Below are 15548 nucleotides of genomic sequence, written 5' to 3'. Positions count from 1 at the left end.
CAGGCTCCCTGCCAAGCAGAGAGCCCGATGTGGGGCTCGATCCCAGGACCCCGGGACCATGACCCGAGCCGAAGGCAGAGGCCTTAACCCACTGAGCCACCCAGGCGCCCCTATTTGAGGGCTTTATGTAAAAGTTCCAGATCCTAAAGGCAAAATAAAGAAGTCAGAGTCTCTTGTCTCTCAGAGCACTTCCTCTGCCACCGAAGCCACACACATTCCCTGTCCTGCTGCCTCATGGTCTTAGAACCAGCCATTCCTGTCAGAGTGTCAGGTTCTTCTTCCCCCTTGTGCTGGGAGACTGCAGAGTTGCTTGGAGTAGGGCAACACTGCTGGATGGGGAGAAGAGCACCCCAGGTGTGAGCCCTGCCCCTTGCATGTCCAGAAGAAAGGGTGCACACCTCATTCTACCATTGGAACTTTCCTGTACTCTGGGATTTGTTGCCTGTGGTTAAAATGGCACCCCAGTGACTTGTCTTCTGTGCAGTTATGCAATCCCAGTGCTCCTCTTTTTGATCTGTAGACTTTTTATGGGGTCATGATCAGGTCAGTTTTCAAGTGTTTGGAAACAACATACTGAACTGCATTCCAGTGGCAGTGAAACTTGAGAGGAGAATTGTGTTACCGTTACAGTAGTTCTGGCTTACGGTGGCTGAAGGATGATACATGAGATTTTTGATGGGCCCGTTTTAGTTGTGTATGTTTAAGTGATTTACTTTTTAAATTTTTTTTCACTAGATATGTTGACTTTCTAATTATTCTTCTAATTCTTACCACTCCCCTATTGATGGATTTTCCTCCAAAAACTACATTTTCTTCCAGACTTTTTGTACAGTGGAGAGTAAATGTCTCATCTTCAGTGTAAAGTTGGTCTGAGAAAAATGTTCACCCTGGCTCCTCACTTGGCTTAGGTGAAAGAAAATTAAAAATAATATGGATGATTCCAAATATTAACCTTAACAGAATTCCATACGTTAACAGCAAAAATAAGTCATTGTTATTTTACTTTGTCATTGCTTGTTTTAGACTAAGTAGTAGAAGATATTTATAGATAATGACACGATACCTTAGATCAGTTTTGTTAAATGTCCTATAATATTTGGTATCTGATTTTTGTTATCTCTTCTACAACCTTGTCTTCTTTCTCTAAGCAATCAGATTTTCCTGTGACTGTGACAGTAGAGAGTCCTTCCTCCTCAGAAATTGAAGAGGTCGACGATTCATCCGAAAGTGTTCAAGAGGAGCCTGAGAAAACCAGTTTAAAACAAGAAGCATTAGAGGTACAAAGTTACCACTTTAAAGATCCAGAGATAGTTTTTTAAACCATAGCAGTTATTGGGCAGGCAGAAGCCTGATCAGGACACCGGAAGAGCTTGTACGTGGCTTTTGTCTTTCCCTCACCGGTTCCTTGGCTTAGGCCAATGTGGAAGGTAGAAATTTGAATTCAGAGAAAAACCAAAAAGGAATTTTTCCATTCCTAACCAACTGAGCCACCTAGGCGCCCCTTTTACTATTTGGTTTTTTAAAAAAGAAAGCCAGATTTTTATTTTCCTAATAAAAATTAATGACAGTAACATAGGGAAATTCTAAGCTAAGTACCTGGAAAATTATGAAATGTTAGAGTGGGATGAATCTGGAATTGATGTCAAATTATTCCTTATATCTTCTAAACGAACACCTATAATTTGTAGCCCTTAAAGTGCTTTGTTACTAAGTTGCACGGTAGAGACAAGACCCCAGACCGTCTAATTTGCGGTCATGGTCATTTTAGATGTGTTCATTTCCTGCACCCAGGCACTAGGGAGATTGTACTTCTAAAAGCAGCAGTAGGCACCGGGGAAGACCAAGGTCAGGAACTGTCACCAGGGATTACCTGATTCAGGATGTGCTGAGGACCCTCTCGGCTCTTCTCCATTTTGATAAGAAATTAAAGTGCTCGTATCAAAATTTTTAAGAATTTATCCACAACAATCAAGAGAAGGGATTTTTCAACATTTTTTACAAAGACAGAAGACAAGTGGGAGGGTGGGAAGCTGTGAACAGAGGAACACCACAACCTAGAATTGCACAGGGACTGGCTTCCGCCGAGGGGAATCTGATCCCCCTGGCAGAAATAGCTCCATCCTCAGATGCGCAGGGAGGAGACAGTGGAATTAGTAAAAATGTGACTGAAATACAGAGAGCAGGTGTGGGAGGTTTTTATTTGGGAGAGTTGACTCCCATCCCCACCCTCATTCTCCTGAAATGAGATAATTTTACTTTGGAAAAAACTGGGGAGTTAGATGTAAGTGATGAATCCCTAAATTCTACTGAAACCACTGTTACACCATATGGTAACTAACTAGAATTTGAATAAAAATTTGAGGGAAAAAATGGGAGAACTAGGGCACCTAGTGCAGTTGTACACCCTAGAAAAGAGTATTTGGGAGGTTCCTTATTATAACTGACTACCCACCTCTTCGCAGTCAACTGTGAGCTTCCGGGGAGCTTTCTGCTCTCATTCCTAAGTAGAAAATAACCGGTTCGCCTGAGAGTTGAGTAAAGCATACAACATGACGGGGTGGGAGGTGGGGGGGTTGGAAAAAAAGGAATAAAACAGGTACCTGGTAGGACCAGGGACTATTTGCTGTTAGCATCTCAACAGAAAACAGAACAAAATGTAAATATCAGCTTTGACAACAGAAAAGATAGATTTGGAAGGTAAACAAGAGGTGGAAAGAAGGGAAAAAGGCATGAATGTCCAATTCCCAAAGTGGGGCTTTGGGAGAGTTTATGGTCAATTAACAATACAGTTTTTTTAAGGTTTTATTTATTTTTTTTTTTAAAGATTTTATTTATTTGACAGACGAAGATCACAAGTAGTCAGAGAGAGGAGGAAGCAGGCTCCCTGTTGAGCAGAGAGCCAATGCGGGGCTCGATCCCAGGACCCTGGGATCATGACCTGAGCCGAAGGCAGACGCTTTAACCCACTGAGCCACCCAGGCGCCCCTAAGGTTTTATTTCTTTATTTGTCTCGGAGAGAGAGAGCACACACAAGCCAGGGGAGTGGTGGGCAGAGGGAGAAGAAGAAGCAGGCTCCCCACTGAGCAGGGAAGCCCCCAATGCAGGGCCAAAGGCAGACCCTTAACCAACTGAGCTACCTAGGTGCTCAGTTGGTTAAATCCATAAAAATATGGATTTTTAAGGATATCACTGCAAGTGAAAGGGTTCATGACCAGTGGAAAAACTAATGGGGACGTGACTTCAGTGAGAGAAATGGACTAGGAAAAGAGTGTAAATGAATTAACGTCTTTTTTAGTAAAGTAGGAAGTTAATAATGTCTAAAACTTAATCATGACATGGTCATATAAGTTTGTTACTTGGAAATAGAGAAGAATTGAAAATAAGAATGACTAAAGGCTCATTAAGAAAGGAAATCCAGGTGGGGCGCCTGGGTGGCTGGGGATCTGGGATCTGGGGTCCTGGGATCGAGCCCCGCATCGGGCTCTCTGCTTGGCGGGGAGCCTACCTCTCTCCCTACTTGTGATCTCTGTCAAAAAAATAAAATTAAATTAAAAAAAAAAAAAAAGAAAGGAAATCCAGGGATGGGGCAACGATGATGCTCAGTCGTTAAGCACCTGCCTTCAGCTTGGGTCATGATCCCAGAGTCCTGGGATCTAGCCCCACATCAGGCTCCCTGCTCAGCGGGAAGCCTGCTTTTCCCTCTCCCCCTCCCCCTGCTTGTGTTCCCTCTCTCGCTGTGTCTCTGTCAAATAAATAAAATCTTTAAAAAAAAAAAAAGGAAAGAAAGAAAGGAAATCCAGATGGCTAATAAACATAGAAAAGTGTCCAGTATGAAAGGCCAAACACTCCAATCCCATTAACAAAAAATGTCTGATAATTATGGGTTTCCTAGACCTGGAGTATAATAGGAATCCCACACCTTGCTTATATAGGCATATAAATCTACATAGCTACTTTGGAAAGCATTCAGCGTTGTTCATTGCCTGAAGTTGTGTTACTACTCTACAGCCCAACCAGTTTCCCTCTTCCCTGCCCAGCTGGTGTATGTACTAGACTAACTGCTGCAACAGGACGTGTGTGTGATTTGCACTAGCACCAACTGGAAAACAGCCCAAATGTCCCATAAGAGTCAAAAATTAAATTGTGTGTATTCATTTAGTGGGAAACTATAAAGCAATAAAGTTTAACGAACTAGAGCTATCGGCAACAACGTAGATGAATTTTTAAAAACAATTTGACAGGAAGGCTGGATATGCTGTGATTCTCTTTTAGTGAAGTTAAGAATTGAGAAAACCAAAGGGAATTTTTAGGGATGCATGCATGTAAAGACGCATTTTTTAGTATGTATATCATATTTTACAATTAAAACCTGCCCAGAGGGCTACCTGACTGGCTCAGTCTATAAAGCATGCCGCTCTTGATCTCGGAAATGTGAATTCAAACCCCACGTTGGGTGTAAAGACTAATTAAAAAAATTAAAACCTACTTAAGAAAAGTTTGCCTCAAGGGGGCTGGATGTGTGAGTGAGTTGAGACTATTTGATTTTAAGTCCTTTGCTACTATTTGCGTTCACATATATTCGCTAGCATTAATTGAACATACCCTCCGTACCAAGCACTCTTCTGAGTTTTATGTGTGTGTGAACTCATGTAATCCTCCCAAGAACTGTGTCGTGTGCGGAACCTATCTTCACGTTAGAGATGAGGAAATTGAGGCCTAGAGTTCCTGAGCTTGCCCAAAGTTATACTGCTAAGGGGTAGGGCCAGCTTTTAGCCAGAGATTCTGAATTTTTAAAAATACAATCTGAAAGAGAAATTTAACTTTTTTGTTGTTGTTGTTTTAATATTTTATTTATTTGACAGAGAGAGAGATCACAAGTAGGCAGAGAGGCAGGCAGAGAGAGAGGGGGAAGCAGGCTCCCTGCTGAGCAGAGAGCCCCGATTCGGGGCTCGATCCCTGGACTCTGAGATCATGACCTGAGCTAAAGGCAGAGGCTTTAACCCCGGTGCCCCAGAAGTGTAACTGTTAATTATACACATAGATCTCATATTGGCACGGGTTTATCTCATTCAGCAATTACTTATCGCGGACTTTAAACTTGGCACATGTTCTGGGATAAGATACATCCCCTTCCCTTAAATTTCTTGCACTTTAAAGTGAGGAAACAAGCCAACAGTTACAGTAGAAGTTATATACCAAGTGATACATTGCTGAAAGCAGTCTAAAATCTTAGGAATCTTTTGAAGATCATTATTACAGAACCTTAAACATGCTCATTTGCTTTGATCTTAAACTCATTTTTATTGGCTTATTGCAAGAAAATTATTCTGCATATGGAAAAAGGCCTTCATGTGTAAAAATAGTTATTTTGTTTTATAATATTGGAAGGTTAGAAAGAATTTAAATGCTTAATGGAGGAATGCTTATAGAACCAAGAGACATGCTCAGTGGAATATTTGATAGCCCATTAAAAAAAGTCAAGTTTAAAAAAAAAAAAAAAGTCAAGTTTAGGGGTGGCTCAGTTGGTTAAGTGACTGACTCTTGATTTCAGCTCAGGTCATGAGATCAAGCCTCAAGTTGGGCTGCTTGCTCAGTAGGGAGTCTGTCTGAGATTCTTTCTCACTCTCTCTCTCCCCTCTCCCCTGCCAGCTCACAGGTGTGCCCACTCTCTTAAAAATAAATCTTTTTAAAAAATCAAGGCTATGAATCCCTTAATTATATAAAAAATGATTGGTCTAATGTACAACGGAAAAAAGTTGAACATAAAATTAGAGATAGAGTATGATGGGAGCTTTGTTTCAGAAAAAGAATCAAACTAGCCAGTGTACAGAAGGGGAAGGAGAGCAGATAACAAGAAGGATCATTAGTCTAATTTACATAACCGAATGTCATGTAATTTTCTTTTTAAGATATTATTTATTTGTCTGACAGAGAGAGACACAGCAGGAGAGGGAGTACAAGCAGGGGGAGTGGGAAAGGGAGAAGCAGGCTTTCCGCTGAGGAGAAAGCCAGGTGCAGGGCTCCATCCCAGTACCCTGGGATCATGACCTGAGTCAAAGGCAGACACTCAGGCGCCCCACGTAATTTTATTATCTAATCTTTTGGTACCATATTTTTTTTAAATGTAGACATTGAGCTTTTGAAAAACTTTTTATTTAAATTCAATCAATTAACATAATGCATTATTATTTTCAGAGGTAGAATTCAGTGATTCATCAGTCTTACATAATACCCAGCGCTCGTGACATCTCGTGTCCCCCTAATGTCCATCACCCGGTTACGCCATCATGCCAACCCCCCATCCCCCTTCCCTCCAGCAACCCTTAGTTTGTTTCCTATGATTACGAGTCTCATATGGTTTCATATTTTTTAAAGAGCATGAATTACTTAAAACTTTGGAGGAGGAAGGTACACTTTCTCATGAAAAGCCAACGTGATGTTCTAACTCCCTCCACTAGAGGGAGAAGCCATGTCATGTAATTGCACAATGTGCTGTTCATCTTTAGAGCCAGTTGAGAATGGAGCATTTCAGTCTGTACTTCCCTGATTGTGGTGAGACTTTGTTTACTTATTTGTTTAGAATTTCTGTGAACTAAGTTTTAACTATCAAAACCATTATATAAGTAAGTAGAGGAATTTTGCAATTTTTTTTCTTTGTCCCCATTTAAAATGTGGCTGGCTTCAAGTGTATAATGAAACATTAAAGAATTTGAAGTTATTAGATTATTTTTAAATTTTTAAACATAAGTTCTGAGTATAAAGTGTGTGTTCATTGAGCAAAATTTTAAAAACAATGAAAAACTTACTGAAAAAACAAAAGCCACCTCTATATGTACACACATCCAATCTACCCTTTTGCCATAAAAAAATACCAAAAATATTTTGTCCTTTCACTAAATACTCTTACATACCAGAGAATCTTAGATTAAGTTTATGTACTATCTTCCCTGAAAAAACACACAGAATATAGAACTCCTGAGGCCCATTCATTAATTCTGGTTAAGACCTCTTATTGTCAGTGTTTTTTAGTGGCTTCACAGAGCATTTCTTCAAATGGGTATGCTGTTTTTATTTAAACTAACCCACTTTGGAAGCTTGTAGCTTACTTCTAGGATTTAGTTCTAAAACAGTCCTGTGTAACATGTCGGTAGATAAATCTTTGCTGCATCTCTGGTGATTTCCTTAGGGTAAATTCCTAGGTGTAAGATCGTTGGTATGTACTCACTGTCCAGAAGCTGGTCCTAGTTTCCTCTTTCAGTGACAGAATATAATAGAGTTCCTCCCCTCAACCCACATGCACCAAGGACAAGCTGAATTTTAAGTTGAAATTCTTTGTTTATGTGATTGTTCAAAAGCCTTTAAAATGTATAAATATACCTCCTTGTTTTAATAAATAGAGGTATTTTATTTATTTATTGCTGCATAAGACACCAGCCCCAAAACAGTGGCTTAAAACAGTAACATTTATTTTGTTCATGAACCTGAGGATTGAGTAGTATATTAATTTTCTGTTGCTGTGAACTTAGTGGCTTGAAACAACACCTGCTGACGAGCTCCCAGTTCTGTAGGTCAGCAGTCCAAGTATGGCACGACTGGGCTCTCTGCTCGTCTCATAAAGATGAGCTCAGGATGTCAGTCAGGCTGTGTTCCCATCATGAGACTCTGGGAAAGAACCTACTCCCAACGACACAGCTCATTGGCCTAATTCAGTTCCTGGAGTTGTAGGACACAGATCCTCCTTTCCGTGTTGGCTGGATGTCAGGGGCCAGTCTCAGTTCCTAGAGGCCTCCCTCCTGCCTGCCTTGCCACCATATCACACTTGACATGTTCCAAGCCAGCCACAGAGAATCTCCCCTTTGTCCCTTTTTTACTTTAGATCTTAAGGAAGACCCCAGTCCCTTTCAGTGGGCCACCTGATTAGGTCACATCCACCAGAATAATCTCTTAAGATCAATTAAAGATTTGAGGAACCTTAATTACATCTACAAAATCCCTTCACTGCAGCACCTAGACTAGGATTTGATTAACTGGGAGGATTAATAGTTTAGCAGGTAGGAATCTTGGGGCGTGGTGGGGGGAGCTCTCTTAGAATTCTGCCAACCACTGCAAGGACTTTAAATGTCTTGTTCTTGGAAATTAAAAGGGGGGTTACCAATGTGCATTCTATTTTACTGATGTTGGTGAATGGGGAAATGACCACTTCTGTGAACAGGCATGTAACCCAACTTCCTGAGTTCAGAATGTGGTTCTATAACAATGTGACGTGGTCTTGGGTGTCCTACTCTACTTATCTCTGCCTCTGTTTTCTCACCTGCAAAAAGACATGGAGTTAATAATTGTTCTTTCCTTGTAGGTCTTTGATGATTAAATTAATATCCTGGAAATTCCTACTAAGGGCTTGGCACGTAATGAAGTTCTTTAAAAGTGTTTACTGTTTAAAAAATGCATTTGAGGGGTGCCTGAGTGGCTCAGTGGATTAAGCCTCTGCCTTCAGCTCCCGTCATGATCTCAGGGTCCTGGGATCGAGCCCCGCATCGGGCTCTCTGCTCAGCAGGGAGCCTGTTTCCCCACCCCCCCAGCCCTGCGCCTCTCTGCCTACTTGTGATCTCTTTCTCTCTGTCAAATAAATTTAAAAAAATAAATAAATAAAAATTTTAAAAATGCATTTGAATCTGAAATAACATAATTTGGGTGGATTAACTGTGTTAATAAGATTTCTAGTTATAAAGGGACCTATTAATAAAAGTAGAATTTTCCCTTCTCGGCCTTAGTTTTTTATTTATTTCAGACTTAACTATATTATACACATATGCCTTTTATGGTGAGCTGCCACATATTTATCTTGAAAAGTATTGGATTCAAATAAATTTTTAATATGCTAATTTGATATTTTTGGTAATTAATTTCACCAGCATGGTATGATATGATCATAAGTAGTAGATTATAATCCTGAAGTCTGGGCACCTGGGTGACTCAGTTTTTAAGTGTCTGCCTTTGGCTTAGGTCATGATTCCAGGGTCCTGGGATTGAGCCCCACATCCGGCTCCCTGCTGGACAGGGAGCCTTCTTCTCCCTCTCCCACTCCCCCTGCTTGTATTCCCTCTCTCGCTGTGTCTCTCTCAAATAAATTAAAAAAAAAAAAAAAAATCCTGAAGTCTGAGTTTACTTGTGGCTCTGTGCCTATATCCTTGGTGAGATCTATAACTGGAAAGGCTTTTGGATATGATACTATGAATTGTTTATAATACTTACTCTATTTTTTCACACTAGGAGAAACTGGAAGAGTGCCTAAAGCAGTTAAAGGAAGAAAGAGTAATAAGGTTTAAGGCTGATAAACGAGTCAGTGAGGTAAACAAGTTTTTTCTTACTTTTGAAAGTGTTTTGGTTTTATTTTTATTTGATCTTAAGGCATACACATGCAGTTTATAAATTCTTAAACTAATATATTATGAATTGGTTGTACCATATGAACCTTTGTATTTACTTATATTTAGGGGTCATATGATCTCTATTCCAAAAAATATGTTTTTAAAATGGAAAAATCTTAGGGATACCTGGGTGGCTCAGTCAGTTAGCCATCGACTCTTGATCTCAGCTTAGGTCCTGATCTCAGCGTTGTGAATTCAAGCCCTGCACTGAGGCCCACCTGTTTTGGGCATGGGGCAAATTAAAAATAAATAAATAAAATCTTAGCGGTTTTCTTGGTGCGTGTCTGTTTTTATGATGTTAACTTATTTTCTGTTTATGACGCTTCAGTTCAAGAAAGCACTTATGCTTGGGGGCGCCTGGGTGGCTCAGTGGGTTGAGCCTCTGCCTTCAGCTCAGGTCATGATCTCAGGGTCCTGGGATCAAGCCGCACATTGGGCTCTCTGCTCAGCGGGGAGCCCGCTTCGCCCTCTCTCTCTGCCTGCCTCTCTGCCTACTTGTGATATCTATCTCTCTCTGTCAAATAAATAAAATCTTTTAAGAAAAAAGAAAAGAAAGCATTTATGCTTATAAAGCTTATATAGTAACATAAAAGACATGATGAAACTATTTACTGACAGTGAATAATTTAAATAAATATGTATAAAATATTGGAAAACTAAGAATGCAATGAAAAATAAAAATATATACTATGAGAATTACATTAGGCTACTGTGCATGGAAGCAGGACATAAGCTCAGAAGTTGTATGTAAATGTAATTGATTACTATAAGGTGAGTTTGGGGAGGAACTTTTCCAAGTGCTACATGGGATTGATGAACACTTACTCATTCAGTAAAGGTTGAGCACCTTTAAGGTAAAAGCTCTGTCATGAACAAAAGAGCCTCTCTGAGAAATACTAGTCAGGTTTACCTGTGGCTTTAGATGAATAGGTGGTGAGGGGGAGGGGTCACATGAGGGAGGAAACATTTTCAAGAAGCCAAGGAAGATATTAGTCATTGTACAATTAAGAAGCTGGATACGATTTAGGACTTTTAAACTTAGCCATTTAATATTTTGCTCAGTGAAGTTAATCCTTAATGTCCAGCAAAGTTCGAACATGCTTTGCTCAAATCAGACTATTTCACTTTCTAATTTAAACTGATAAGAACAGATATTACACTTGATCTTAGCCAAAAGGCAGAGAAGTGATTCACTTTCTAATTTAAAGGGAACCTTAAGCAACTAATTTTTCTAATGTAAATGAGGGTCTGTTATGAATATAACCAGTTCGAAAAGTGATCTTTTGAAAGATCGTTAATAAAACAGTTACTTTGGTTTATTTATATACCACCTAAGTGTTGTATAGGAAACTTTGTTGGGTATTTTTGGGTTTTGATTCCTTTTTTTTTTTTTTAAGGTTTTATTTATTTATTTGAAAGAGAGAGTGTGACAGCGCGCACAAATAGGGAGGAGAGGGAGAAGCAGACTCCCTGCTGAGCAGAAAGCCCCACGTAGGGCTCAATCCCAGGACCCTAAAATCGGACCCGAGTCAAATGCAGAGCATATCCGACTGAGCAACCCAGGAGCCCCTCCACTTATGCCATTTTTTTTTTTAAGATTTTATTTATTTATTTGACAGAGATCACAAGTAGGCAGAGAGGCAGGTGGGAGGGGGGGTGGGGGGCCACCGTTGGGGGGAAGCAGGCTTCCTGCTGAGCAGAGAGCCCGATTCGGGGCTGGATCCCAGGACCCTGGGATTATGACCTGAGCCGAAGGCAGAGCAAAGGCAGAGGCTTTAACTCACTGAGCGACCCAGATGGCCCCTTTGGGTTTTGATTCTTCAGTGATGTAGTCTCTTTCTTTATAGGCAGAAATAGTAATTACAAATTAATTACATTTGAAATGTTTTGTTTTAGTTTTATTGCTTAAAAACTTTTTTTTTAGGACAATGGAAGAAAATCATGTCAGACATTTTCAATTTTCTTTTGTAGCTGGAACATGAAAATGCCCAGTTAAGAAATATAAACTTCTCTTTGTCTGAAGCCCTGCATGCACAGTCCTTGACAGGCATGATCCTGGATGATGAAGGTGTTTTGGGCAGCATTGAGAATTCTTTTCAGAAGTTCCATGCTTTCTTGGACCTCCTTAAAGATGCCGGGTTAGTTCATTTCTCTCCGTGGCATGATTCTCTTTGCATCTGTAATGATGGTTTACTGAGGAATGTGAGCAGTTTTCATTGTTTCCATAGTTGTCTTTAGCGTATAATATAGGGTATTTTTTAAGTGAGGAATTAAAAGAAATGCAAAATGGTAAACCTGCTTTGGTAGAGGAGAGAGCCCATTATAAAAGAATAACCTGTTGATAAGATAATTTGTAGGTATGGTTTTGGGGAAAGACTACATGAAGATAATTTTACTTGAAAGTATTCCAGAATGCATCGGAATTTCCTTCCCTTTTATTTATCTTCCTTGTAAAATATGTTTGAATTACAGTGGTTTTTGTCCTACACACAAAAATTATTATTAATCTGCAGGGCACATATAGATACAGATCAGTCATTCTCAACCAGGAACAATTTTGCTAAAGGAAGATACTGAAAGAACTGGAGATTGAAATTGATGGAGTGATGTTTTGTGGGTGAAGGGGTTGATGTTGAGAAGGAAGGAATGAACACATTTTTGGAAACTGGAGGAAAGGTGGTCAGGAAGTGGGGGTGAGGTGAGAGGTGATGCACTGGCTGCTTACTAGAAGCTGAAGCACTGAAATGGAGTAAGAAGTCGGCTGATGGTTGAGATGTTGCTGGGAGAAGAGGGAGTGCTGCAAAGGCTGTGTGAGCTGATGTGGTCCCAGAGCATGAATCTGGAAGGGCTCAGAATTTGGGAGAGAATAGGGGCTTGTATCTGGAGTAGGGTATTTCATGATTATAGGTACAGGGAAATTGAAGCTGCTCGCATGGAATTATAATAACTTTTGCTTTCTCTTCCTTCCCTCCTCCTGTCCAGGCTGGGGCAGTTTGCCACAATGGCTGGTATAGATCAGTCAGATTTTCATTTACTGGGTCGTCCCCAGATGAATTCTACTCTTAGTAGTCTGCCTAAGGAAGAAAAGAAGGCACTTGAAGAAGAAAAACCAGAATCAAACCAGAATCCCCTAGGACAGATGCAAAATATCCAAGTAAGTGGACAGAAAAGAACATAGTGATTCTAAGGGTGATTAGCCAAAAGGGAATTACCAAGTCAGAGAGAAAATAATGATGCTCTGTCCCTATTTAACTCACATACTTGGGAGGAGCCTTTTTGGGGTGCTTTCCAGATGTGAAATTAGTAAGTTTGGAGCCATTTCATAATACCGTGTAGTTACAAATAAGAAAGGTCTTTTGCAAATGTGTGATATAAAGCAAACTATCCTCAGTGAAGAAAGAAATGAAACATTAGAGAAAACATTCCAAATTTTAAATTGTGTAAATGTCTATTCTATTCATATTTCATCTAGGTTTCTATTTGTATGCAGTCAGCTTACAATGAAGGAACACTAATGAAGGTACAAGTACTGATACAGATAATGTTCTTAACTAAGTAATCCAGACATAACTAATAGACAGTATATTATAGAGAGCCTCCCAGTTATGGAAGCGAGAGGGGATAACCCATCTGCTTTTCTCCTGGCTCTCCTTGGAGCCTTCCCTTCATCTCCCGTCTCAGCCAACCTTAGATAGTCTTGGGAACTGACAGCTTGAGGACAGTCTCATCACAAATTAGATACTGCTTACATGTTCCTGGAGGATAGAAAAGAAACTAATTTTCTTAGGGAATAGGGCTTTATTATTATTATTTTTTAAGATTTTATTTATTTGATAGAGAGACCGCAAGTAGGCAGAGAGGCAAGGGGGGGGGTCAGGGAAGAAGCAGACTCCCTGCTGAGCAGAGAGCCCGATGCGGGGCTTGATCCCAGGACTGTGGGATCATGACCTGAGCCGAAGGCAGAGGCTTAACCCACTGAGCCACCCAGGCCCCCGGACATTATTATTTTTAATGAGGGAAAGGGAAGTGCACAATAATCATCCCAGACACAAAGTCTGAAAATGTAGTAGTCGTTGCCTTGGATATAGCAAAGTTAAGTTGGGAATCAACTGGCAAGATAGAATTAGAAAAAAGCTGGGTCTAAAATCTTCTGACTAATCGACTATCTTTTTTTTTTTTTTAAGATTTTTATTTATTTATTTGACAGAGATCACAAGTAGGCAAAGAGGCAGGCAGAATTTGCGACGACATGGATGGAACTAGAGGGTATCATGCTTAGTGAAATAAGTCAATCAGAGAAAGACAACTATCATATGATCTCCCTGATATGAGGAAGTGGACATGCAACATGGGGGGTTAGGGGGATAGGAGAAGAATAAATGAAACAATATGGGATTGGGAGGGAGACAAACCATAAGTGACTCGTAATCTCACAAAACAAACTGAGGGTTGCTGGGGGGAGTGGGGGTTGGGAGAGGGGGAGTGGGGTTATGAACATTGGGGAGGGTATGTGCTATGGTGAGTGCTGTGAAGGGTGTAAACCTGGCGATTCACAGACCTGTACCCCTGGGGATAAAAATACATTATATATTTATTAAAAAAAAAGATAAAAAATTAAAAAAAAAAAAAAAGAGGCAGGCAGAGAGAGAGGGGGAAGCAGGCTTCTTGCTGAGCAGAGAGCCCGATATAGGGCTTGATCCTAGAACCCTGGGATCACGACCTGAGCCAAAGGCAGAGGCTTTAACCCACTGAGCCACCCAGGCGCCCCCAATCAATGACTATCTTAATAATACGATCACAGAGTAGCATTGTGGTCCTGGACTCAACTTTTTAATGGTTGGCTTTGTTCACTGAATTTTTGTTTTGTCGTCTTTTGTTTTTCCCTTCAGTTTCAGAAAATTACAGGTGATGCTAGAATTCCTTTGCCTCTCGACTCCTTCCGTGTCCCCGTTTCCACGCAGGAGCCCTTAGAAACTTCTAGAGACAACCTGGAAGTCCCAGTCAATGAACAGCAGCAGGACTCTATCAAAGAATTCATTGCTAGAACATGTTCTCCTTCAGCAGATGTGATGTCTGGAACTGGAAGCCAAAGAAAAGAAGATGAATTGTCTAGAAATAACAGATCTTCTTCAGAGAAAATGAACAAAACAGGTGAATATACGAAAAAATGTGCTAAAAAACAGCCCAGAAAGGAACTGCATTCTTGCTCTGACTCACCTGTAAATCGGAATAGTAAAGGAATCGGACAAAATGATTCTTTGGTTAATGAACCAGTTAAAAGTGAGTCTTTGAAAAAACACGTTTCTGGCAAGAAAGAAAGTAGAATAGTGACTGTTTCATCCAAGACGACTAAAAGTAAACTCAATCTGTTAGAACACTCTGAAAGTGATACTCTTGGATCTGATTTTGAATTTCAAGAAAGCATCCATACTGTATCACACCTGACATAGATCTAAATCTTTTAAAATTATGTTTTTGCCTTCAAATTTTAATAAATTACTTATGTTTTCATTGTGGCATATGTTATTTTAAAATATAGTACTGGAAGACGTTAGACCTGTTAAAGAATGGAAAGATTCATTCTTTTTATTGCAATGAAACTTTTGGATATGTTTTCTGACACTCTCCAACTTTCATTCAACAAGTATTTCCTGTGAGCCTAATGTGTATGATACTATTCCAGGTGCTATTGCTTTCAGCAATGAACAAAAAAAACCCTTTACATTCATGGAATTCATATTCTGTGGAGAGAGGGGAAAAAAATATGGAAGCAGGATAAGGGCCTTAGAAAAGACAGGGTAATAAATTGGGGAGTTTTTTTTTTTTTTTTTAAATTGGGGAGTTTTAACATTTGGGTAAAAGTGGAAATACTATAAATCATGGGCCAGAAGCCATTAGCATATCCTAATTCATAATAACCAGCGCAGCAAACATTTACCAAAGTACTTAGCCCTATTTCTTGATTACAGCAACTGTATAAAGCAAGGAACCATTATTGGGCCCATTTTATAGATGTGGAGGCTGAGGAGACAGATTGTGTAAGTTTCCCAAAATTACAGAGCTTTAAATAAGTGGTAGAGCTAGGATTTGAACCAGAACCCATGTTGAGCTCTTAATCCC

The 15548-nt window shown here is 40.0% G+C and overlaps 1 protein-coding gene and 1 pseudogene across 4 annotated transcripts in view; one reads left to right on the top strand and one right to left on the bottom strand.

Moving 5' to 3' along the window:
• CEP78 (centrosomal protein 78) overlaps positions 1–14910 on the top strand; it is a 32672-nt gene extending 17762 nt beyond the window's left edge. For 2 of the 4 annotated variants that reach the window (XM_046023984.1, XM_046023982.1), the window contains 6 exons: positions 1149–1277; positions 9271–9348; positions 11400–11566; positions 12411–12582; positions 12901–12948; positions 14318–14910. In XM_046023984.1, the coding sequence (XP_045879940.1) occupies positions 1149–1277; positions 9271–9348; positions 11400–11566; positions 12411–12582; positions 12901–12948; positions 14318–14878 (1155 nt within the window). In that variant the 3' untranslated portion in view covers positions 14879–14910. The remainder of the gene's footprint in view (positions 1–1148; positions 1278–9270; positions 9349–11399; positions 11567–12410; positions 12583–12900; positions 12949–14317) is intronic. The other 2 variants (XM_046023986.1, XM_046023985.1) reach the window with 1 other exon arrangement.
• Positions 10491–10618, bottom strand: LOC123953708 (annotated as a pseudogene).
• Positions 14911–15548: the final 638 nt, after the last annotated feature.

The sequence above is a fragment of the Meles meles genome, chromosome 11, assembly GCF_922984935.1.
Source record: "Meles meles chromosome 11, mMelMel3.1 paternal haplotype, whole genome shotgun sequence".
Lineage (NCBI taxonomy): Eukaryota > Metazoa > Chordata > Mammalia > Carnivora > Mustelidae > Meles > Meles meles.
Note: the sequence above shows the minus strand (reverse complement) of the source record. Positions and strands in the feature narration are given on the sequence as shown.